Source organism: Erigeron canadensis, chromosome 3, assembly GCF_010389155.1.
Source record: "Erigeron canadensis isolate Cc75 chromosome 3, C_canadensis_v1, whole genome shotgun sequence".
In the NCBI taxonomy this organism is placed as follows: Eukaryota; Viridiplantae; Streptophyta; class Magnoliopsida; order Asterales; family Asteraceae; genus Erigeron; species Erigeron canadensis.
Genome location: NC_057763.1, coordinates 25,311,139 through 25,329,575, shown reverse-complemented (window position 1 = coordinate 25,329,575; position 18,437 = coordinate 25,311,139). Strand labels below are relative to the sequence as shown.

General features: G+C 32.9%; 3 protein-coding genes and 1 non-coding gene across 4 annotated transcripts; 1 reads left to right on the top strand and 3 right to left on the bottom strand.

The window, feature by feature from the left end:
* Positions 1 to 1,875: 1,875 nt before the first annotated feature.
* On the top strand, positions 1,876 to 1,947 carry TRNAE-UUC. The gene has a single exon. It is a non-coding gene; the product is annotated as a tRNA-Glu (tRNA).
* A 1,126-nt stretch (positions 1,948 to 3,073) lies between these two features.
* On the bottom strand, positions 3,074 to 8,012 carry LOC122592896. The gene is made up of 8 exons (XM_043765221.1): positions 7,440 to 8,012; positions 6,357 to 6,434; positions 6,102 to 6,241; positions 5,541 to 5,611; positions 5,237 to 5,332; positions 4,679 to 4,771; positions 4,459 to 4,558; positions 3,074 to 3,395 (listed from the first exon to the last, which is right to left on the bottom strand). Exons 1-7 carry the CDS (start codon positions 7,905 to 7,907, stop codon positions 4,476 to 4,478), a joined length of 1,029 nt encoding a protein of 342 aa, XP_043621156.1. The 5' UTR covers positions 7,908 to 8,012; the 3' UTR covers positions 3,074 to 3,395; positions 4,459 to 4,475.
* Positions 8,013 to 11,867: 3,855 nt separating this feature from the next.
* LOC122591750 lies at positions 11,868 to 12,248 on the bottom strand. The gene has a single exon (XM_043763996.1). It carries the CDS (start codon positions 12,246 to 12,248, stop codon positions 11,868 to 11,870), a length of 381 nt encoding a protein of 126 aa, XP_043619931.1.
* Positions 12,249 to 15,106: 2,858 nt separating this feature from the next.
* Positions 15,107 to 18,137, bottom strand: LOC122593597 (REF/SRPP-like protein At3g05500). The gene is made up of 3 exons (XM_043766027.1): positions 18,022 to 18,137; positions 16,930 to 17,154; positions 15,107 to 15,678 (listed from the first exon to the last, which is right to left on the bottom strand). The coding sequence occupies exons 1-3, from the start codon at positions 18,058 to 18,060 to the stop codon at positions 15,289 to 15,291; spliced, it is 654 nt and encodes a 217-aa protein (XP_043621962.1). The 5' UTR covers positions 18,061 to 18,137; the 3' UTR covers positions 15,107 to 15,288.
* Positions 18,138 to 18,437: the final 300 nt, after the last annotated feature.

Here is an 18,437-nt window from a genome sequence, read left to right as displayed (position 1 = left end):
GACGGTTTAATGGTGTAGTGGTGTCGGTGATGGTATTATTAGTGGTGGTGGAGGTGTCAAAGTGATGTAGGTTGATGTAAAGGTGATAGTGAAATGTTTTAGAAGATAAGAGCTTAGAATGTTACTTATTAAAATAAGAGTTTGGAGGGTAAATTAGTTCATAGGGTAAATTTGGTAATTAATAAAAACTCTTTCCGTTGTGAATGTTTATTAAGGGTAATTTAGTAATTTTGTATGTAATTATTGTGTAACACTTTCGAAAAATTGGGGTGTAATAAAATTTATAAAGAAGTATAGATTGTATTGTATATTCTCTATGTTTTGGAAAAGTTCAAATGTTATAAAAAAGTGAATTAGGAAAATATGATACTTTGAGTTAGTTAGACACAATAGTTAATCTTGAGACATAAAAAGTAAGTAATGTTTTTTATTGGTTTTGGTTTTTAATAATGGTATATGACAAAAGGTTGAAATATAAATAATTTTATACATACCTAATGATAGAGAAGTTGCTTTTGGTATACTTAGGTTAAAAAAAACATCGGCCTTGCAAGGAATAGAATCCCTCACCTCTAAAAGTAGATAAAAGTGTTAACCACTTGATTCAAGTCTTGCTTTCAACGAAATGAAATTTGTCAACAAAGTTAGGTTTATGCATAGGAAAAGAAAATTATAAAATTTTAGACAAATGAAACCGATGCAACAATAGATGTTCCAATTTTGTAAAACTTGAAAGTTAGCATGGATCGGATGCACAAGAGGAAACACATGACGCACAATAATACACAACGCAAGCTAAGGTATCAACATTAGGATCGAAAAACATAGTTTGTTGTGGTAGTAAAGTGTAAGTAAAATAGCAAAACATGGGAACGAAAAACATAATTAAAAAAATATATGAGCTTAACACACAATTATATAATCAAGAATTAAATTATAAGACATGTGAAATAAATGTTTTAGTATTATTCTCTCACATAAAAAGTTATACTCATAGGGTGTTTGGCCTAGCTTTTTTAATTTTAGCTTATGTTTTTTTGCTTATGCTTTTATTTCATAAGCCTATAAGCATTCTTATAGTGTTTGGATTAACTTATGTTGTATAAACAGATAAGCTACTTTAGAGTGTTCGGTCTAGTTTTTTGTGAGTTAGCTTATGTTGATACAATCATTTATTTGTCGCTGTTAAATTCAAAAGATAAATTGAAAGGATAAAAAAACAATACATGATGAATTTGATTATGTAAAAGAAGGAAAAGATTACATGTTGAGAAGAAGGAGATGATGGTATTGGAGAAACAAATTGGTGAACGAGAAGATGACAGAAAATGGATTACTTTTGTACATATAAAAAAAAGCCGCTGGTTTTTGTTTAAAAACCAATGTCACAATGGCTTATATAAATTGACTTTTATAAACCCATAAGCCAAACCAAACACTAAATCAACTTTTATTATTAAAAATAAACAAAAAAGATAAAAACCTTAAAAAAAAAAAAAAAAGCTAGACAAAACACTCCCTTATTGTACAACATGGCATTCAATTTTTGTACTATTGACATCAGTTTTTAGTTAACTTATATACATTTATATATATTGTTTGATGTTTGATTTAACTATAATATTATAATCCCTCACAAACCAAATTTTATACTTTGTTGTTTTAATATTGTGTAGCTAAGTAAACAAAGATAAATTACGAACTTCAAATACTACTATAGTAGTAACCAAAATGAACTTAAGAGCTTATCGAATAATAATGTCGAACTTAGAACTTTATACAGCAATTAAAATTAAATACTACTCCGACTTCTAAACATCAGCTTTCTGACTAAAATAAATACTTGTAATAACGTCTATATGAAATAAACAAAAATCCATTGTCGTCCAGCGGTTAGGATATCTGGCTTTCACCCAGGAGACCCGGGTTCGATTCCCGGCAATGGAACTTTTTCAGCTTTTATCTCTGATTTTATACATAGTTACTATACCTCTGTATGTATAAGAAAAATGCTTCTATTCAACTTTATTTTTTTGCTGGATTTTTGTATTTGTTTGAAGTTTGAACACATGTAGCAAAGTTAATTGTATAAGAATTGATTGTCGCGCATGTCACATCAAATATTATGTATGCTATATGGAAACAGATTGCATAGATTGATTTTTGCATTACTCCCTATAATCCATTGCTATTGAATAACACCTCTTTGAAAAATTTCATATTGGCAAACTTCATCAGCAAGTTTCATGGGCTTCTATAATTATACAGAACTAGTTATGTCTCTCGGGCGGGCTTCGCCCGGGGAGACATAACGTTGTTTTCGAAAACCTTATATACATGGAAGATACACTCGTTTGTTTTTTTGTTTAAACGCACGTCTGAAAATGTATGATCGTATACAAACGTAAAATATAGTAATCATTTACATGATCAATTCTATTAATAGTTAAAGGAAAAAAATTGTTAATCATATAGCTAACTATATATGTTTAATTGAAAAACAAATGTGGCAAAACGGAAAAAAAAATGAAAACGCAATAAAACTATACTATTATATGTGAAATATGAAAGGAAATGGAAAATATCATATACATCATTGTAGAAATTGTACAAAATAGAAAGACAGATGAACGCGAATACCATATTAACTTTATACAATATATTGTAAAAAGCCAAAGAACAACTTAAAGAACGGAAATTTTAACTAAAAGCATAAAGCAAAAGTAAAAACGCAAAACAAAAAAAACAAACTACACCCATATGAAAAAGACTTAACTCTTAGTTAGAAAAAAGACCTCATTTCCATCCGTTATTGTTACCCGTTAGAAACTCAAACAGAAGTTAACGGCTGTTAAAAAGAGGACTACTGTTGCAAGATATTAAACAACAGGGACTAATAATGCTGAAAAATCCGTTAAAAACTCAAACAGAAGTTAATGGCCGTTAGAAAAGAGGACTACTGTTGCAAACTATTAAACAGCAGGTACTGATGTTGCTGAAAAAGTGTGGCGCACGAAAAACCATGCACGGGATTTATATATAGAGAGAGAATTACAGATTGTGCTATAGAAGATCAAGAAACGCATGTCATATCTTTTCATGAATCATGCGGATATTTACCGACATGAAAACGCAGACAAGGATAATCTTTTTCTACAAACACATGTCCTATATTGCAGTTGCTGCCGTAATCATGATGAATGATACATTTAGAAGTTCGAAATTCTCAGCTCATCAGCCTTATCACTAAAGTTACATTGTTAAAAATATATGTGAATTCACTTCTTCTGCTGCCCAGAATAGTTCCAGATGATTATCAAACTTCTACTCGTATCAAACAAGTACGTTTTTACCGCCATGTTCTTAAATTTTTGAGTAGCCATATCGAAATGCACCTATAAAGAAACAAGAATACACACTCACATCCAGGAAGTAACATGATACATTTCATTATTAAAGAGTGTGTTTGCTTGTCTTAATAGAGGTGGCAAGATGTGGGGATGGGTTCTGGTCATAACAAGCTCAAGTCAAAATGGGTTACTTTTTTTACGGCTCAGGTATACCGAAACATTTTTTGTCAAAACATCACAGTTTTGTATTATTAGTGTGTCAAACATTAATCACTGCAGTGAAATGAATTGCTTTGTAAGAATTTAAAGGTTTTATAATTTACACTTATCTTTCACTATTTCAGTGACTGTGCATTTAACCCTTTCCTTTTAAGCTACAAATTTTCACTCACTTGACTCATAAGTGATATTAAGTATCAAGCATAACCCAAATCAACCTGTTTATATTTAAATTGGTCAGAATCGCAACCACTTTGCTTTGTGTTAATTGCTGTATTTGCAAAACTTCAATCTAAAAGTTACCTGATTTTGTCATCATCACAATATCACTTACTGTTAATTACAGTGATTTTTGATCGTAAGATTCCTTCTATATAGATGACTAGTTCAAAGGTTGATTGATAATTAAACATTTCTATTTAAATGTAGGATTAAAGGTTGATTCCATATTAGACCAGATGATTCAAGCTTTTCTTTCTTTAAATAAAGATTGAAACCGTCAAAAGGGCAAAGAGGTTAAGAAAGATAAAAAGTCACCTAATGTATATGTACAGAGCGACGCCCCAACTATACTATATAACTATCAGGTTTTAGGGTAAAAAAGGGTATATTGGGGGGAACCCCTTGATCCCGGGACCAATTTGATACCCTGCAATCCCATCCACAAGACACAGATGCCTGTAAATCACCTAATCACCATACCTCAAGTCCCTAACATGCTAGGCCAGAGGATTGAACCCCAGGGCCATATAAGGTAAGCCCATAGTACGTGCGGTAACAAGGATTGAACCCGGCGATTGATCTATGATCAATTGGCACTATCAGGTTTAACCATTACACAACATGTCCGACCCACCCATTATTCCACCTCAAAAGTGTATAAACTAACCTGCCAAGGTTCAAGTATTAACAAATGAATAGCTGATAGTTGGGCTCTGCAGCTCCGACATTTAGGTAGTTAACATCAACTACATTATCACCAAAATACTCTGCCAAAATATAAAATAAAGATAAAGTTGCATTATTTCAGAACTTTATTAGTTTTAGATATGCACAAATGGACAGGTAGTCAAAGTGAATGTGAATCATGAATAGCTTAAACTTGGAACCTTCATATATTGTTCTTGCATACTTTACATATGCAGGTATGATATCTCGATAGATGATTCCTCCAGGACGAGCATCCAATACTACCAGCACTCCTGTCAATAACATAATTTTAAAAGTCAGACACGCAACTCAAAGATACTTGGCAGAAGTGTTTTTTACAAACTGTATAGGGTGTCTCATGTCTGTTGGTGTGTTTAAAAGTGATAATGTAAGGTTAAATGATGAGATTCAGCTAACACGTTGTAATATACTCGGGCATCAAATATAGTATTTGGATATGTTTCTCATGTTTGAAGTTCTGATATCAGATAGCCAGATATGAAGCATTTGGCGAATTTTGATTATGGGAGAAGTTGATAGATAAAATGATCAAAATGACATTTTTGTGAAAGCTACACATTTTATGAAATGCGAGTAAAAGTCTAGGTTAAACTTTAAAGAAGGGTAATAGATAAACAAGTTAAAAATGTACACCGGAAATATTCTGATAAGCATACTTAAATAATGTTTCACACGTGTACCCTAAACACCAAAAGTAAATAGGTTAAATGAGGTACCAGGTGCAGACCAGTCACTCGTGGAGTTACTTGGAAAAGGTGCTAGCCACAAAATGTTCCGCAGATTCATGGACTTATCATAAGTCACGTTAGAGCCTATAAATAAAATAGAAGCACCAAAACAGGCATGACTAATGGAACAATAGACAAGAAAAAGTACATCACTTCTATATTATAAGAAAAGAGATGCCCAGCAAAGGATAACGGTATGACAGAAATGAGTAAACACAATAATAGATAAAACAATTAAGCATAATGTTGTATGGGGAAAATTAAGTAACAGTACAAAAGTTCTAGTATATACCCTTTTGGCAATAACCCATGTTGTATGGGAACACTTCTTTGTCATATGCCGGGTATTCTTTAGCATGGAACCTGCCAATATATAACCCATATGGGTGGCAATTAGACCCACTAATTATGTTTTATACCATATGGGTCATATAAAGACCGTAAGTACACTAATATGGAAGGTGTCAATAGGATCAACCAAATGGGTCAGCACTCAAAAGGCACCCGAAATTCATAGCTTCATTCAATGACTTTCAATAATTATACAGTTTTTGTAACCATGCTTGAGTAGATTAAATACTTCTATGCACAAAAGGGTGCTTAGGTTCAATCAATCTGTACTAAAAACTACCCCTTTGAACTGATCCCTATGGCCAGTTACTCAACCCACCTATTTTGCCACCTCTACTAAACAGTATCCCAGCGAAGATACAAATGAAAACCTAATAATATAAATTTAGTATATAGTAATATAATTCATGCTTTCCTTTATTTCATAAGTTCATACTCCATAAACTGAAGCTGATGATACAACTTCTTATGCTATCAACAGTAGCGGGTACTATTAACTTACAAAATGCCAACTCTTCCATTGGCCGCAATAAAAAGATGGCCATGAAAGAAGTCATATCGATTTAGTGATACATCCAATCCAACTTCAGGACCACGTGCAAGTATAAGTTTGAACAAAAATTCCATGTATGTATTCAATTCCTATAAAATGATTAAAGAACAATAAATTAACCACTATATAAAGAAAATTTGTTTCTTCACAGAGTTCAGGTACTTGTGCCCTCACATTAGCTTGGGACTATTATATGGTGCAAACCTCGTTTATAAAGCGCCTTCCGTAAGGAGTTCTTGTAAGCTGACATTTACATTCGTTTGATCCTTCAACATCAGGTACCTGTAAATTTGAATGCTTCAATTAGCAACATTCAGTAAAAATGAGTGTTTCCACATGTTTGGATATGCAATTTGGAAATGATTATTTGTCTCACCTATCAATGTTTGGATAAACAATATGTTTATGTTTATTTAATATAAACAGTGTCATACGAAGTGCATCAGAACAGATTTCTAGAAGAAAAATGAGATGGCCTATTTATCTCTTCTTATGAAAAAGTGTATTCTTTTACAAACATGCCAATCGTGTCTATTAATTCATAATCAAATCAAAATACGTCAAACACCACTTGAATTCATCATTTAAGATAACAATGTACTTTTAGACATGCCGTATTTAACCAGTTTACCTTTTATATCTCAATGACCCATCAAACTTTTAACGTGTTGTTTAACCATTGTGTAACTCAAGTATTAATTAAAACTTCCAATCTTGTTGACCTATATAAGAAATGACATACGAAGATGATGCACCACAATCTAGGTTCTCTATGATATGCATTTGAACTGCTGAACAACACGAGTTTACAAGCTAGATTACATCACGCCGTATATATAGGCCAAGAAGATTTTACCGTCTTTTCATTATTCAGGTTATACAATTGTTAAAAAGGAACAAACTTTAAAGCCGATGGGCATAAAAAGGTAAATTCTTTAAACATATTGTGAAGTATACATTGTAATATTTTATACTTATAGGGTGTTTGGTATCGCATAGTCAAAATGGCCTGCATTTTCTTTACGGGAAAACACATGTAATCTGCCAAACACATTCTAATAAATAATCTCCCCAAATTGCACTGTTCCTCAATTACCCCGCCCTAACATAGAGAGTCCGCTTTCAAAAGGACCTTCAGCCATTTTGTAGAGGGTGAGAGGATCGAACCCTTGACCTCTGTCTCCAAAAGCAAAGAATTTTCCACTTGATCACATAAAAAGGGAACAAATTGCCAATTTTACCCAAAAGTTAACAAGATTATACATATTACATATATAAAGGGCTCACATTGATAATGGTGGGATCAAGTGTAAAATCAAGAAACCTTCCATCACCACCAGCCTCAAAAGCAAGTCGAGCAATTTCCAACACAGGCACCGGCGGTGACCAAACCAGCTCATTTTCGCTATCCCGACGACGTCGTTCCGAATTACGCAACATTCGGCGTGGTCCGAAATCAGTTGCAGCTGAATTGACAATGGGTGTACAAGGAACAAGAAACTTGAAGCAAGATTTTAGTTCCGCAGCAACTTGAGGGTTGACAGATGAAGCTTGTTGGGGTGTTCCTAAAAGTGACAGTATGTCTCCGGCTGTTGCGGAGATGGGTTTTTTGGAATTGGATTTTCGAGTTGAGTTGTTATTATTTTGGAAATTATTATTGTTTTGGGAAAATGGAAATGAAGAAGATGAAGTTAGTGAGAAAGATAGAATGAAAGCTAGTTTAAGTGGAAGGGATGATAATATAGGATTCCCCATGGCCCCCTTCTTCCCTCAGATTTTTTATTTATTACTTCTTCTATGCTGGTTTCATTTTGCCTTTGATTTGCAGAATTTGTTGCTTTTTTCCACAAACCACAAAGGGCCGATTCGTCGTGATTAATGCAATTAACCAAATAGGGTAAAAGAAGCACCCAAAATCGTCTTCCATGGATACCGTGAACCTGGACGGTGTTTGGAGAGGTTAAAATGTAGACAACACTAGCTAATAAACCCGAGATCATCCTGGTTAACTAGTTAAAGTTTTAAAACCAAAGTTGTTGATACTTTAATTATGAGATACAAAAAGATAAACATAAACCCGTTAAAAAAATAAAATAAAAATGACAAACATAAAAACCCGGGTGATACCCGGACATAGTAAAGATGTTTTAGTTATGAGATACAAAAAGACAAACATAAAAAATAACATTACTTACATATTTATAAAAAGTGATTATAAAAATTAAAAACATACGAATGTAGAAAAACTATAATTGGCTTCTTTTTAAAAAAAAGTGACAAACACTCTGACGAAAGTGTATTTACGTAACACAAAAACATAAAAAGTGTTAACCAGATTGATCGAAGTTCTACAAATTATTCATTGACTACACACGTGTCTAACTGTTATTACTGAACTCATAATAATAAATGATAATAACGAAACACAATTATGAAAACAAAAACAAATTAGATATTATCAATAATGTATCGCATGTTTTTTGAAATTATACTTAAATTGTAAGAAATGGTATTAAAAAGAAATAAATAATAGAATTAGTGAGACGTTATTGATAAAATTTGACATATGGTTGTATAAAAGTGTTATTTTACATTAATTAGGCTTAGTTAGGCTTTAGAACAAATTTATAGTAAAAGGATTAAAAATAAAAAAAATTAGAGAATGATGTCATAAAATAATTAAATGCAAAAAAATAACTATTAAAAAAATTAGGAAGATGCCATGTAAGATTTTCTTAGAAAATAATTATGTCATCAAAATTTTATTTTATTAATATAATAGATTACTCCTATCATGACAACCTGCTCCAGCCTTGCATACTCCTAATTTATGTCTCCACAGGCAAAAATGTTAATCACTCATACAACCTTACTAGTTTGATTAATGGAATAGGGTAAATATACAATTACTCCCAATGACATCTCCAATGATAAAAGGGGAGTTGAGAAACCCCGGGTATGAGGATCAAACCATTTTCTTGGCTTTTGTCTCGAGAGTTAATGATTTCAACCATCTGATCTAATTTAATTGGTTTGAAATAAACTTAGATGTACATAGTGAAAATTACGGTTAATTACTATATCTACCATTGATAATTCTTTACATAGTGATTGGGTTTTTTTTTGTAAAGTTATTTTTGATTCAGGCCTGCTGGAGGTAATTTTAACCAGCGATTTGCTGGACCTCCAACCCCTTCCTAGTGGAAATAACTTGAAATGAGAAACCCAAGACTCGAACCCGAACACTGGCGGAACTACATGGGAAGAAGGGGGAGCCGGGGCTACGGGTGTGCTAAATTTTTTTAGTACAAATTTTTCGAAAAGTGATGTATTTTTTATTGGTGCTACGGGTAAAATAAATATGGGATACCGGTCAGTGTAATTAATTTTAAACTTTCGAAAGATTTTCTTATCAATATAACTTATAAAGATCTATTTGTGTAAATAAGTGTGAAATTAATAGGATCAAAAGTGAAAAAAATCATTAAACCCATTAAAAATAGAAAAAACCCTTTTAAAAAAGCTAAAAAATCACAATAATATAGACGTTATCGTTACTTTACACCGATACGAGGACAGTCAAAAAATTTGTGCTACAGGTCAAATTTGATCCTAATTCCGCCACTGAACCCGAGACTTTGAGAAAAACTCACCTCCGGGGCCCACATAGTGGAATTAGAAGATACTCTTGGCCAACCCACCTAAGTGGAGTTGGTTTTGAGTTATTTAGGTTTAGTTTTGAAGTTTTACAATTATTTAAGGACATGAATCTTCATTTTTTTACACAATTACGTGAAGACATGGATTTTATGAGCATACATGCATGAATAGTGTTATGAGCATAGACATGCAAGTTGATCATATGTGTGCAAGTACTTTGTAAATAAACGTTTCATGAAATAGTTGGTGAGTAAATATACATAGATAGTTATATAAATATGTGTAAGCAATTATATAATAAATCATTTTAATGAAGGAACCTATCGGTTCTTGTAATTTTTGGGGTTTATAATATATCATTTCCATATATATATATACACACACTAAAAGAGTACCTACGCGATGTCGCGGTGTAATGCCAACGGTGACAGGTGGTGGTGACATGCGGCGGTAGTGGTGGTGGTGGAGGTGACAATAGTGATGGCGTGCGGCGGTAGTGACAACGGCGATTGCGGCACTGGTTGTAGTGGCGGTGATTAGTGGTGATGGCTGTGGTTGTTAAAACTTAAAATTCAATGTTGAAAAAATTGCTGGTGGTAGCGGTGATTGTTGAAACTTAAAAATTCAACAAATTGAAATTTGTTTTATAATATACTAGACAAATGTCCTCGATGCGGCGGTATGGCGACGGGGCAACGGGTGGTGGCAGCGGTGGAAATGGTAGCGATGTAGATATTGATGTAAAAGGGAGTGGTATAATTATTTTAAAGATTGAGGGATGTATATTGTAAATAATTTCATTAAATATATTATAAGATCTTAGGTGAAGATGTTTAAATTAGTGAACAAAAATGATGGGTACTTTGGGGTTATGAGGTTATCAACTACTTTTAGTTGAAAATTTTGGAGGGAACAAATGATTTATAATATAGTAAAGATGGGTCAAAAGTTGCCTAAAACGTATTCAAATGCTTGTAAAGAAACTAGAAACATTGTTAGTCCCAAAAATGGACTTATGATTTAATTAGTTAAAACATCTGTTTAAGTACATTTTCTCAGCAGGAATACCATCATCAAGTATCAGCAGAAATAGACAGTCAGCAGAAGTCGAAGACAAAAGCTGACAAAGAGACCTTAAAGATTTGTGGAATAAATCTTTTAAGTCTAAATGATCACTTAAAGATACATGAAAATGGTCACCAATAGTTCTTACAGATAACTACTAATGACAAGTAAACAAAGACTTTAGAAGATTTTGAAGTTTCAACATTTTTCTAAGAGACCTGCTGGTTCATCAGCAGGTGTTGATGAATAAAGACAAAGTTGTCTTATCCAAAAGATAAGACAAAAAGAAAATAAAGGCATGGGTCCAAAAGTGTCAGAACATGCACTTGTCAAATCATAGTTGAACAAGTGGCATACATCAATTTCAATGCGAATCTTTGTCTATAAAAGGAAGGCTACCTATCGGAGGAAAGTGTTCGTCCAATCCACGCATATAATTATATATTTGTAACTTTGTGGTTTACAAATATTAATTCTCTCTCAAGAACTCTGTCCATCAGCAGTTCTTAGTGTTTGATAAATTCTGTATTTATCTAACACAATCTGTATTCAGTGACGAGTGATTTAGGATTAGAGTTTATCTCTTAATCCTTTTATTCTGCATTACTCGTTGTAATTCTTTGATTATTCATTAATAAAGAATTCTATTGAAATATACCTTGTGTTCTTATTTAAGTTCAAATTGTTAAGTGTTTAGTGGTTCAGTAAACAACTCTTCTCCAAAGGCAATTTTTTTTAGAACGGCGTGTTAGTTGGTAATATATAAACTATATATATAAATGTATGTAATATATAAACTATATATATATAAATTACGTAATATATAACTATATATATAAACTATATATATAAATTACGTATATAAAAAAAAAAACCTGAACAAAAATGTTGAAGTGACTCCCTCGAAGTCCTCTCCGACATATGCAAGTATTTGTCAAGTAAGTCGCTGTTAACACCGTAAGCAAGTTGTCGAATCGTAAACGTACACTTTTAAATTGCTCTAAAACCAAGTTTCCCGACACCGTCATATCTTTGCTGAAAATACCTATACTCCTTCTCCAAATCACCACAAATCCTCAAAAACAACCTCTTTTGCATACGAAAACGGCGCCGAAAAATTCTCGGGTTGTAAGTTGGTTCGACAACAAAGTAGTCACGCATCAACCGTTCTTGCGCCTCTGCACGGTTACGTACAAGCGTGACGCACCTCCGAAATTGCTGTCGCAGTTCGGCTTCGCCATCTCTAACCGCGGCTCGCATCGCTAGATTAACGGACATAACAACCGCACACTCGACGACATCATCATAATCGTCGAACCCATAAGACACATCACTTGATGACGAATCTGACGAAAAAACGAAATTATCCATACGTATATATGTATATAAGTGTGTTTGTATGTGTGTTTATATGTGTTTATGTATAAAATGTGTGTAGTATATATATATATACACATATATATTTATATGGAATAAATGAATTAAAAAAAAAAGAAGGAAAAGAGACGTTGGCAATGGCTAGTTGCCTAGAAACCTTCAAATTTTCATCCGTTCCATTTCGAACGAGGGGGAGCTGTTTTTGCCCTGAAACGCCCCTCGGGGAGGTGTAGCAGGCGTTCCCGGGGCGTTCCGGTACCTTATCCGAAGTAACAAACGCCCACAAGAAACGCCTCGTTCCTGGAAGCCTTATCCGAAGTATGTATTGTATCATACAATACAATTTGTACGTGTTTTGAAAGTAAACTGAAAATCATTAAGAAATCCATAATCACAGCGTAATTGCCCAAAAATGTGTACAAATTAATTGTAAGCATAAACCATTTTCTAGATTGTGTTGAATGATAATGGTGATTTTTCAACCAAAAATATGAATGGATAAAAAAAAAGGTTTAATTTGATTTGCAACATAATATCTACCAAAAAGCATGAGTATCCTCTTTTTAATTTGAACCGAAACTGCTATTAAAATATATTATAATCTAGTACTTAGACCTCTCCTAACGGGCCTGTTGTGGGGGTCTTCGAAAACTCCGATGGCACCAAAGTTGTTCTTGGTGTTATGTGGTAACCATCCTTACGAAGACGGGGAAAAGGGTGAGGTGTGGGTCCAATAGTTATTATAAAAATAAAAAATAAACGGTATTCGGGTTATAAATTTTTTCCCCTAAATAAATATTACGCCCCACAATCAACCCCAACAATTAACATGGACGTCTTTATATCATCTACGACAGCATAAGGAACACGTTCCATTGAAGAAAGATATTGCAAGCGAACGTGTAATCGAGAAACTACGAAAGGGGGCAAGATAACTTCCCCACTTGAAAAAAGTTATATTAACTATTCTCGAAACAAGTGTAGAAAGAAAGCAATATGTATGATATTTTGGCCTCCTTGAAGTTTATGTATTGGTGTAATGTTATTTTTAATTCAATTATATTGTAACGTTTAAGTTTACTTTATTTAATTGTGATAAAAATAAATAAAAATGGATATAATGGTATTGCTAGTAGGGGCCAATGCTCATGGTGTTCTAGGAGAAGAAATGACAAGGCAATGTGAATGGGGTGATATGGTTTGGAGAGGCGTTACAAAAAACAGGGGAACATCCTCTCTTTCTTTATACTCATCACGAGTTTGACGAGTAACAAAAAGTACGTGAGGATCTTTACTCTGAATAGAAGGCACGAACTCATCAATGCTATGTCTTCTGTTTCCCTGTTTTCTTATCCTATTGAAAGAAGAAAAATAGATGCAACTTTACTAAATGCAACACCGTAGCACATAACAAAGTGAAGTAAACCAAATATTACGACAATATAAAACCCTAACTCTACATAGAATTGAAGAATTCATTTTCCATGCATCATGATTAAATCAGGTACCATCAACATATCAACATTCAATTTAAAAACTCATAAGTCATACGACTTCAGTTAAACTCTTTGCATTTGGAGCGCTCATCCTCAGGTTTTAAAATTTTGAATTTTTTTTAAGAATTATTCGGTAAATTCAGTTAAACTCTTTACATTATTCTTTTTAACAATGTATGTGGTAGTTTGAGATGTAAAAAGTCTTACTCTTCCTTAAGATAGAGAAGTTGCTTCTAGATTTTAACAAAATTAGAAAAAGACCTCCGATATGTTGTGCATGAGGATCGAATCATTGACATCTGTCTCAAGATGCAAGGTGATAGCTACTTGATCGAACCGGTTGATTGTTTTATCTTTATATTATTTTTCTTTGAAAAATATTCTTAACTATATGATATCTAAAAATTTTTATATTTTATTTTAACATAATCTATGACTTTATTAATATTTTTAATTAATAAAAGGGTATTCAGATATTTGAGGGGGAAAAAATGGTTTATAGATTTCAAACATTAAATCGCTTTTTATCTATCGTAACATTTAGACATCAACCTTTTGAAATAAACTAATGACACCTTGGATAGTCGACGAATCCCCGTCTTCTAAATTCTCCATTTATCCAAAATATGTATTATATGTAAACTGAAAATCACCAAGAAATCCGTAATCATAGCGTTATGACCCAAAGTGTGTAGAAATTAATTGTAAGCATAAACATTTTTTAGAATGCGCTGAATGATATAAAAAACAAAAAGAGGTTTAATTTGAGTTACAACTTAATATCCACTAGAAATCATGAAAGTATCCTTTCTAACTTGAATTTCAACTGCACATGAAATTGAAGTATACCATAATCTAGCACTTAGGCCTCTCCCAACTTTCTGGGGGGTCTTTGAAAACTCCGATGGCACCAAAGTTGTTCTCACGACGTTATATGGTAATTTATACCAACTATTTTCAAAACAAGTGTAGAAAGAAAGCAATATGTATAATATTTTGGCCTCCTTGAAGTTTATCATGTATTGGTGTAATCTTATTTTTTTTTTAATTATAATGTAAGTTTAAGTTTACCTTATTTAATTGTGTTAAAAATAAATAAAAATGGGTATGACGGTATTGTTAGTAGGGGCCAATTCTCATGGTTAGGAGAAGAAATGATATAACACTAAAGTTAATGTAAATGGGGTGATATGGTTTGGAGAGGGAGAACATCCTCTCTTTCTTTATACGGCTCAGTGCTCACAAGCTGCACGAGCAACAAGTAGAATATCCTGTTGAATGAAGAAAAGTGGATGCCACTTTATTAAATGCAACACCATAGCACATAGCCACATAACACAGTCAGTGAACCAAATATTACGACAATACAAAGCCCTAGCTGTACATATAATAGAAGAATCCATTTTCCATGTCTCATGATCAAATCAGGTACCATTAACATAGCAACGTTCAATTTAAAAACCCACAAGCAATGTCATACGACTTTAGTTAAACTTAACAAACCAAACCAAGCATTTACAGGGTATCCACATTCAGCTTCAAGCTTGTGGCTCGGCTGAGTTGAAAACCTTAGCAATCCTTTCAGTAGGCACCAACGGTAGATAGGAAGAAACCTTGTAGCCTTTCTCTGCTGTTTGCTGTACAGTCTGGTTGTACATTTCAGAATAGTAAGCTGCTGTAGGTACAACCACTTTAGCCACCTTAGGGAAGAGTGGGAGCTGATTCAGAGTAAGCCAAGCAGAAACAGCATAATGCTCAGCAACTGGCTCTAGCCTTGTGTATGCAGTTTTTGCTAGCCCAGAGGCCGTTTCAACCACACCAGCGTTCTTGACTTCAGAGGCCACATTAGACAAGTTTTTAGTTTTAGTCGACACCTGCTTCACAAAAGGCGGCACTCTGCTGTCGAATTTAGTAACCGACTCGTCAACCTGAAATAGTGTCCCCAGACAATGAGATCCTAGACCGTGATCAGACAGATATTCTTCAAAATAATAGATGTAGACGGATAGTAAAAAAAAGCCAGGTTCAGGTTGAAATGAAACATGTACTTCCAGTATGAGTTAGATTGACGTTGACCCAAAACATTTTTTAAAACTGTTAAAATATTCAACAAACTAAATACGAGATGAGGATCCTCTAAAGTTAAGAACAACTTTATTATTAAAAATGGAGGGATCTTGACCATTGAATAAAAACCAAGGATCAAGATTCAAAAGTCATCTTTAAATCTTGACACTCGATTTTAATCCAATGGTCATGATTCTTCCAACTTTACTAGTAAAGTTGCATTGAACTTTAGAAGATCTCAATCCCTAAATATGATTGCAAAAGTTATAACCACAGTAACATTACTTGCTAAAACAGAACTATCGAGGAAGCGGTAAGCATCAACTATACAATTCATTGAACTTTCACAACCTATTCAACCAAAGAGGAATTAAACAATAACCCAAATCGACACTTTCACAAGTATATAGCTGATACTATCACCACTACAAAGAACAAATGTCTTAAACCTCCTGTTTTAGGGAGAAAGGGAGAAGCTATAGAACAACAACTATCTACCATTCCATTTAAAAGGAAGATAACATCCTCACTTGCATCTTGATCTTCTACCTTACAATGGCCTTTTGTTTAATATTAAACCTCGTTACTTGTATTTTTAGTTAAACTTTTTGTCTTTTTCAATGTAAAACTTTAATTACAGATGCACACACAAACACTATAAAAGCATGTCAAAGATAAAACAGCATCTAAATAATTAAATAAAGAACTCCTAAGAATACTAGTAGAAAATCACGGCGAAAACACTTTTGTTGTCAAAAATACTATTAACCTTTCAATGACTTTTGAAGTACAAAACAAATAACTAAGCGCACTTTCGGAAACTAATGCTTTTTATATTAACAGAAGCTATGATGGTCAATCCCTTGGTAGAGTTATGTCCATTATGACAAGTCTTAACATAAATCCTGCCAGATACTTTCAGATGGTATAAGGGACAGATTTGGAAAGCGTGACATTGACATAACCCAGGTCATGTATCACCAGCTAGACTAATTCCCCATAAAATCCGTCGACTGAAGCAATGTCACAGATCAAGTTATATAAAAATAACACAACCATGATTAAATGTAAATCGAAAAAGATCCAGCTAGAGTAAGTAAACAAAGACTAACCTTACGATCAACAAACTTAAGGACCTCAACAGGGACATCATGGAACTTATCATATGCAGGTCTGACAACAGTCTTGAGGGTACCCTCTATTGTCTCCACACCAGGTTTGAGGGGACCAGAGTTTTCCTTGGCATAACTGTAGACCTTTGATGCATAAACAACTGCATTCACCACTGCCACTTGAACAAATTCTAGGTACTTCAACCTCTCTTCTTCACTCTCAACCTTTTTGTAAACAAAAATAATAAGTAAATATATCAAATCAATTCACCGGAAACAGATTAGTCTTGCTATCGATATACATGTTTCTATCACAAAATACCATTTCATGTATGTCTACGTGCCTCAAACACTGCCTATATCCTACTTTCACCAAATGTATGTTTATTAGCCACTACTGATCTTCCGTAACCAATATTCAATTTCATACGATGTATCTAACACAATATAACATAATGTATAGACTTCATCATCAATAATACATCGTAACAAACTGGAAAGCGTCACATATACTGATTATACCCCCACAAAAAACCGATTAATTAAGTCACTAAACAATTTTGGTATTAAAAACCCTGACTCAGCTACAATTTTCTTATTCAAAAGTGTCTATTTATTTTGACAACAAAAACACATATACAAAATCAAAATAAAACCGGTTCAACCAGTAAGATATATAACACGACACAAACCGGATACAAAACGATTAAATAACTCATAAGTTGTATACTATCACAACTTTTTATATACGATTTCCGTACTTAAACCCATATTTCAACTAATCAATTTCAAAAAAAAAATTATTCATCAATGAGGTTCCACTGCACATAGCCAGATATGTAAACAAAATTATATATATATATACTTAAATGAAATAAAAGAATATCTAAATACTTAATAAACCCTAATTTTTCATCTAATAATTACAACCAATCATCAACTAAGTATATCATAGTAAACAGTCACAATAAATCAATCAGAAACACAATTTTAAACATATATAATAAAATTATAATCACTAATAAACAAATAAAAATAATCAAAAACAGATAAAAATGATTAATAAAGATTAAAAATAAATGAAAGCCGAACCTCTGATTGATTAGTAACAGAAACATCACTTTCTGCCATGAAAAATTGAAAAATTAAACCAAAATATAAATTTGTGTGTGTGTATCGATCAATAATAGATGAATCTGTTTTTGTTTGTATCGATTGAGTGTGACCGGAAAACTCTGAATTGTACTAAATGTTGTATTTAAGACCTTGTGTTTTGAACTTTGATAACTTTTACCCCCTTTAGTTTTTACGTAGTTTCATTTAAGTTCTTACGTTTAAAATGTAACTCATTTGCCTTTTCTTTCAAATCTCAATTAGATAATTGAACTACCTAAACTACTCCACTTTTTTATTCACTAATATAAATATCTATACCTAATATACCTATAAGAGCATCTCCAATGGTGTTTTTATAAAGCTTTTTGTAAGACTGGATACTATTACAAAAA

What these genes read in the sequence shown, in the direction of transcription:
- LOC122591750 (XM_043763996.1), bottom strand. Translation starts at nt 12,248, where the DNA reads ATGGATAATTTCGTTTTTTCGTCAGATTCGTCATCAAGTGATGTGTCT.
- LOC122592896 (XM_043765221.1), bottom strand. Translation starts at nt 7,907, where the DNA reads ATGGGGAATCCTATATTATCATCCCTTCCACTTAAACTAGCTTTCATT. An exon ending in TTGATCCCACCATTATCAAT is followed by an intron (nt 6,435 to 7,439) that starts GTGAGCCCTTTA and finishes TCAAATTTACAG; the next exon opens with GTACCTGATGTTGAAGGATC. An exon ending in AATGGAAGAGTTGGCATTTT is followed by an intron (nt 5,612 to 6,101) that starts GTAAGTTAATAG and finishes ATATATTGGCAG; the next exon opens with GTTCCATGCTAAAGAATACC.
- LOC122593597 (XM_043766027.1), bottom strand. Translation starts at nt 18,060, where the DNA reads ATGGCAGAAAGTGATGTTTCTGTTACTAATCAATCAGAG. An exon ending in CTGTTACTAATCAATCAGAG is followed by an intron (nt 17,155 to 18,021) that starts GTTCGGCTTTCA and finishes GTTTACAAAAAG; the next exon opens with GTTGAGAGTGAAGAAGAGAG. An exon ending in TTAAGTTTGTTGATCGTAAG is followed by an intron (nt 15,679 to 16,929) that starts GTTAGTCTTTGT and finishes ACACTATTTCAG; the next exon opens with GTTGACGAGTCGGTTACTAA.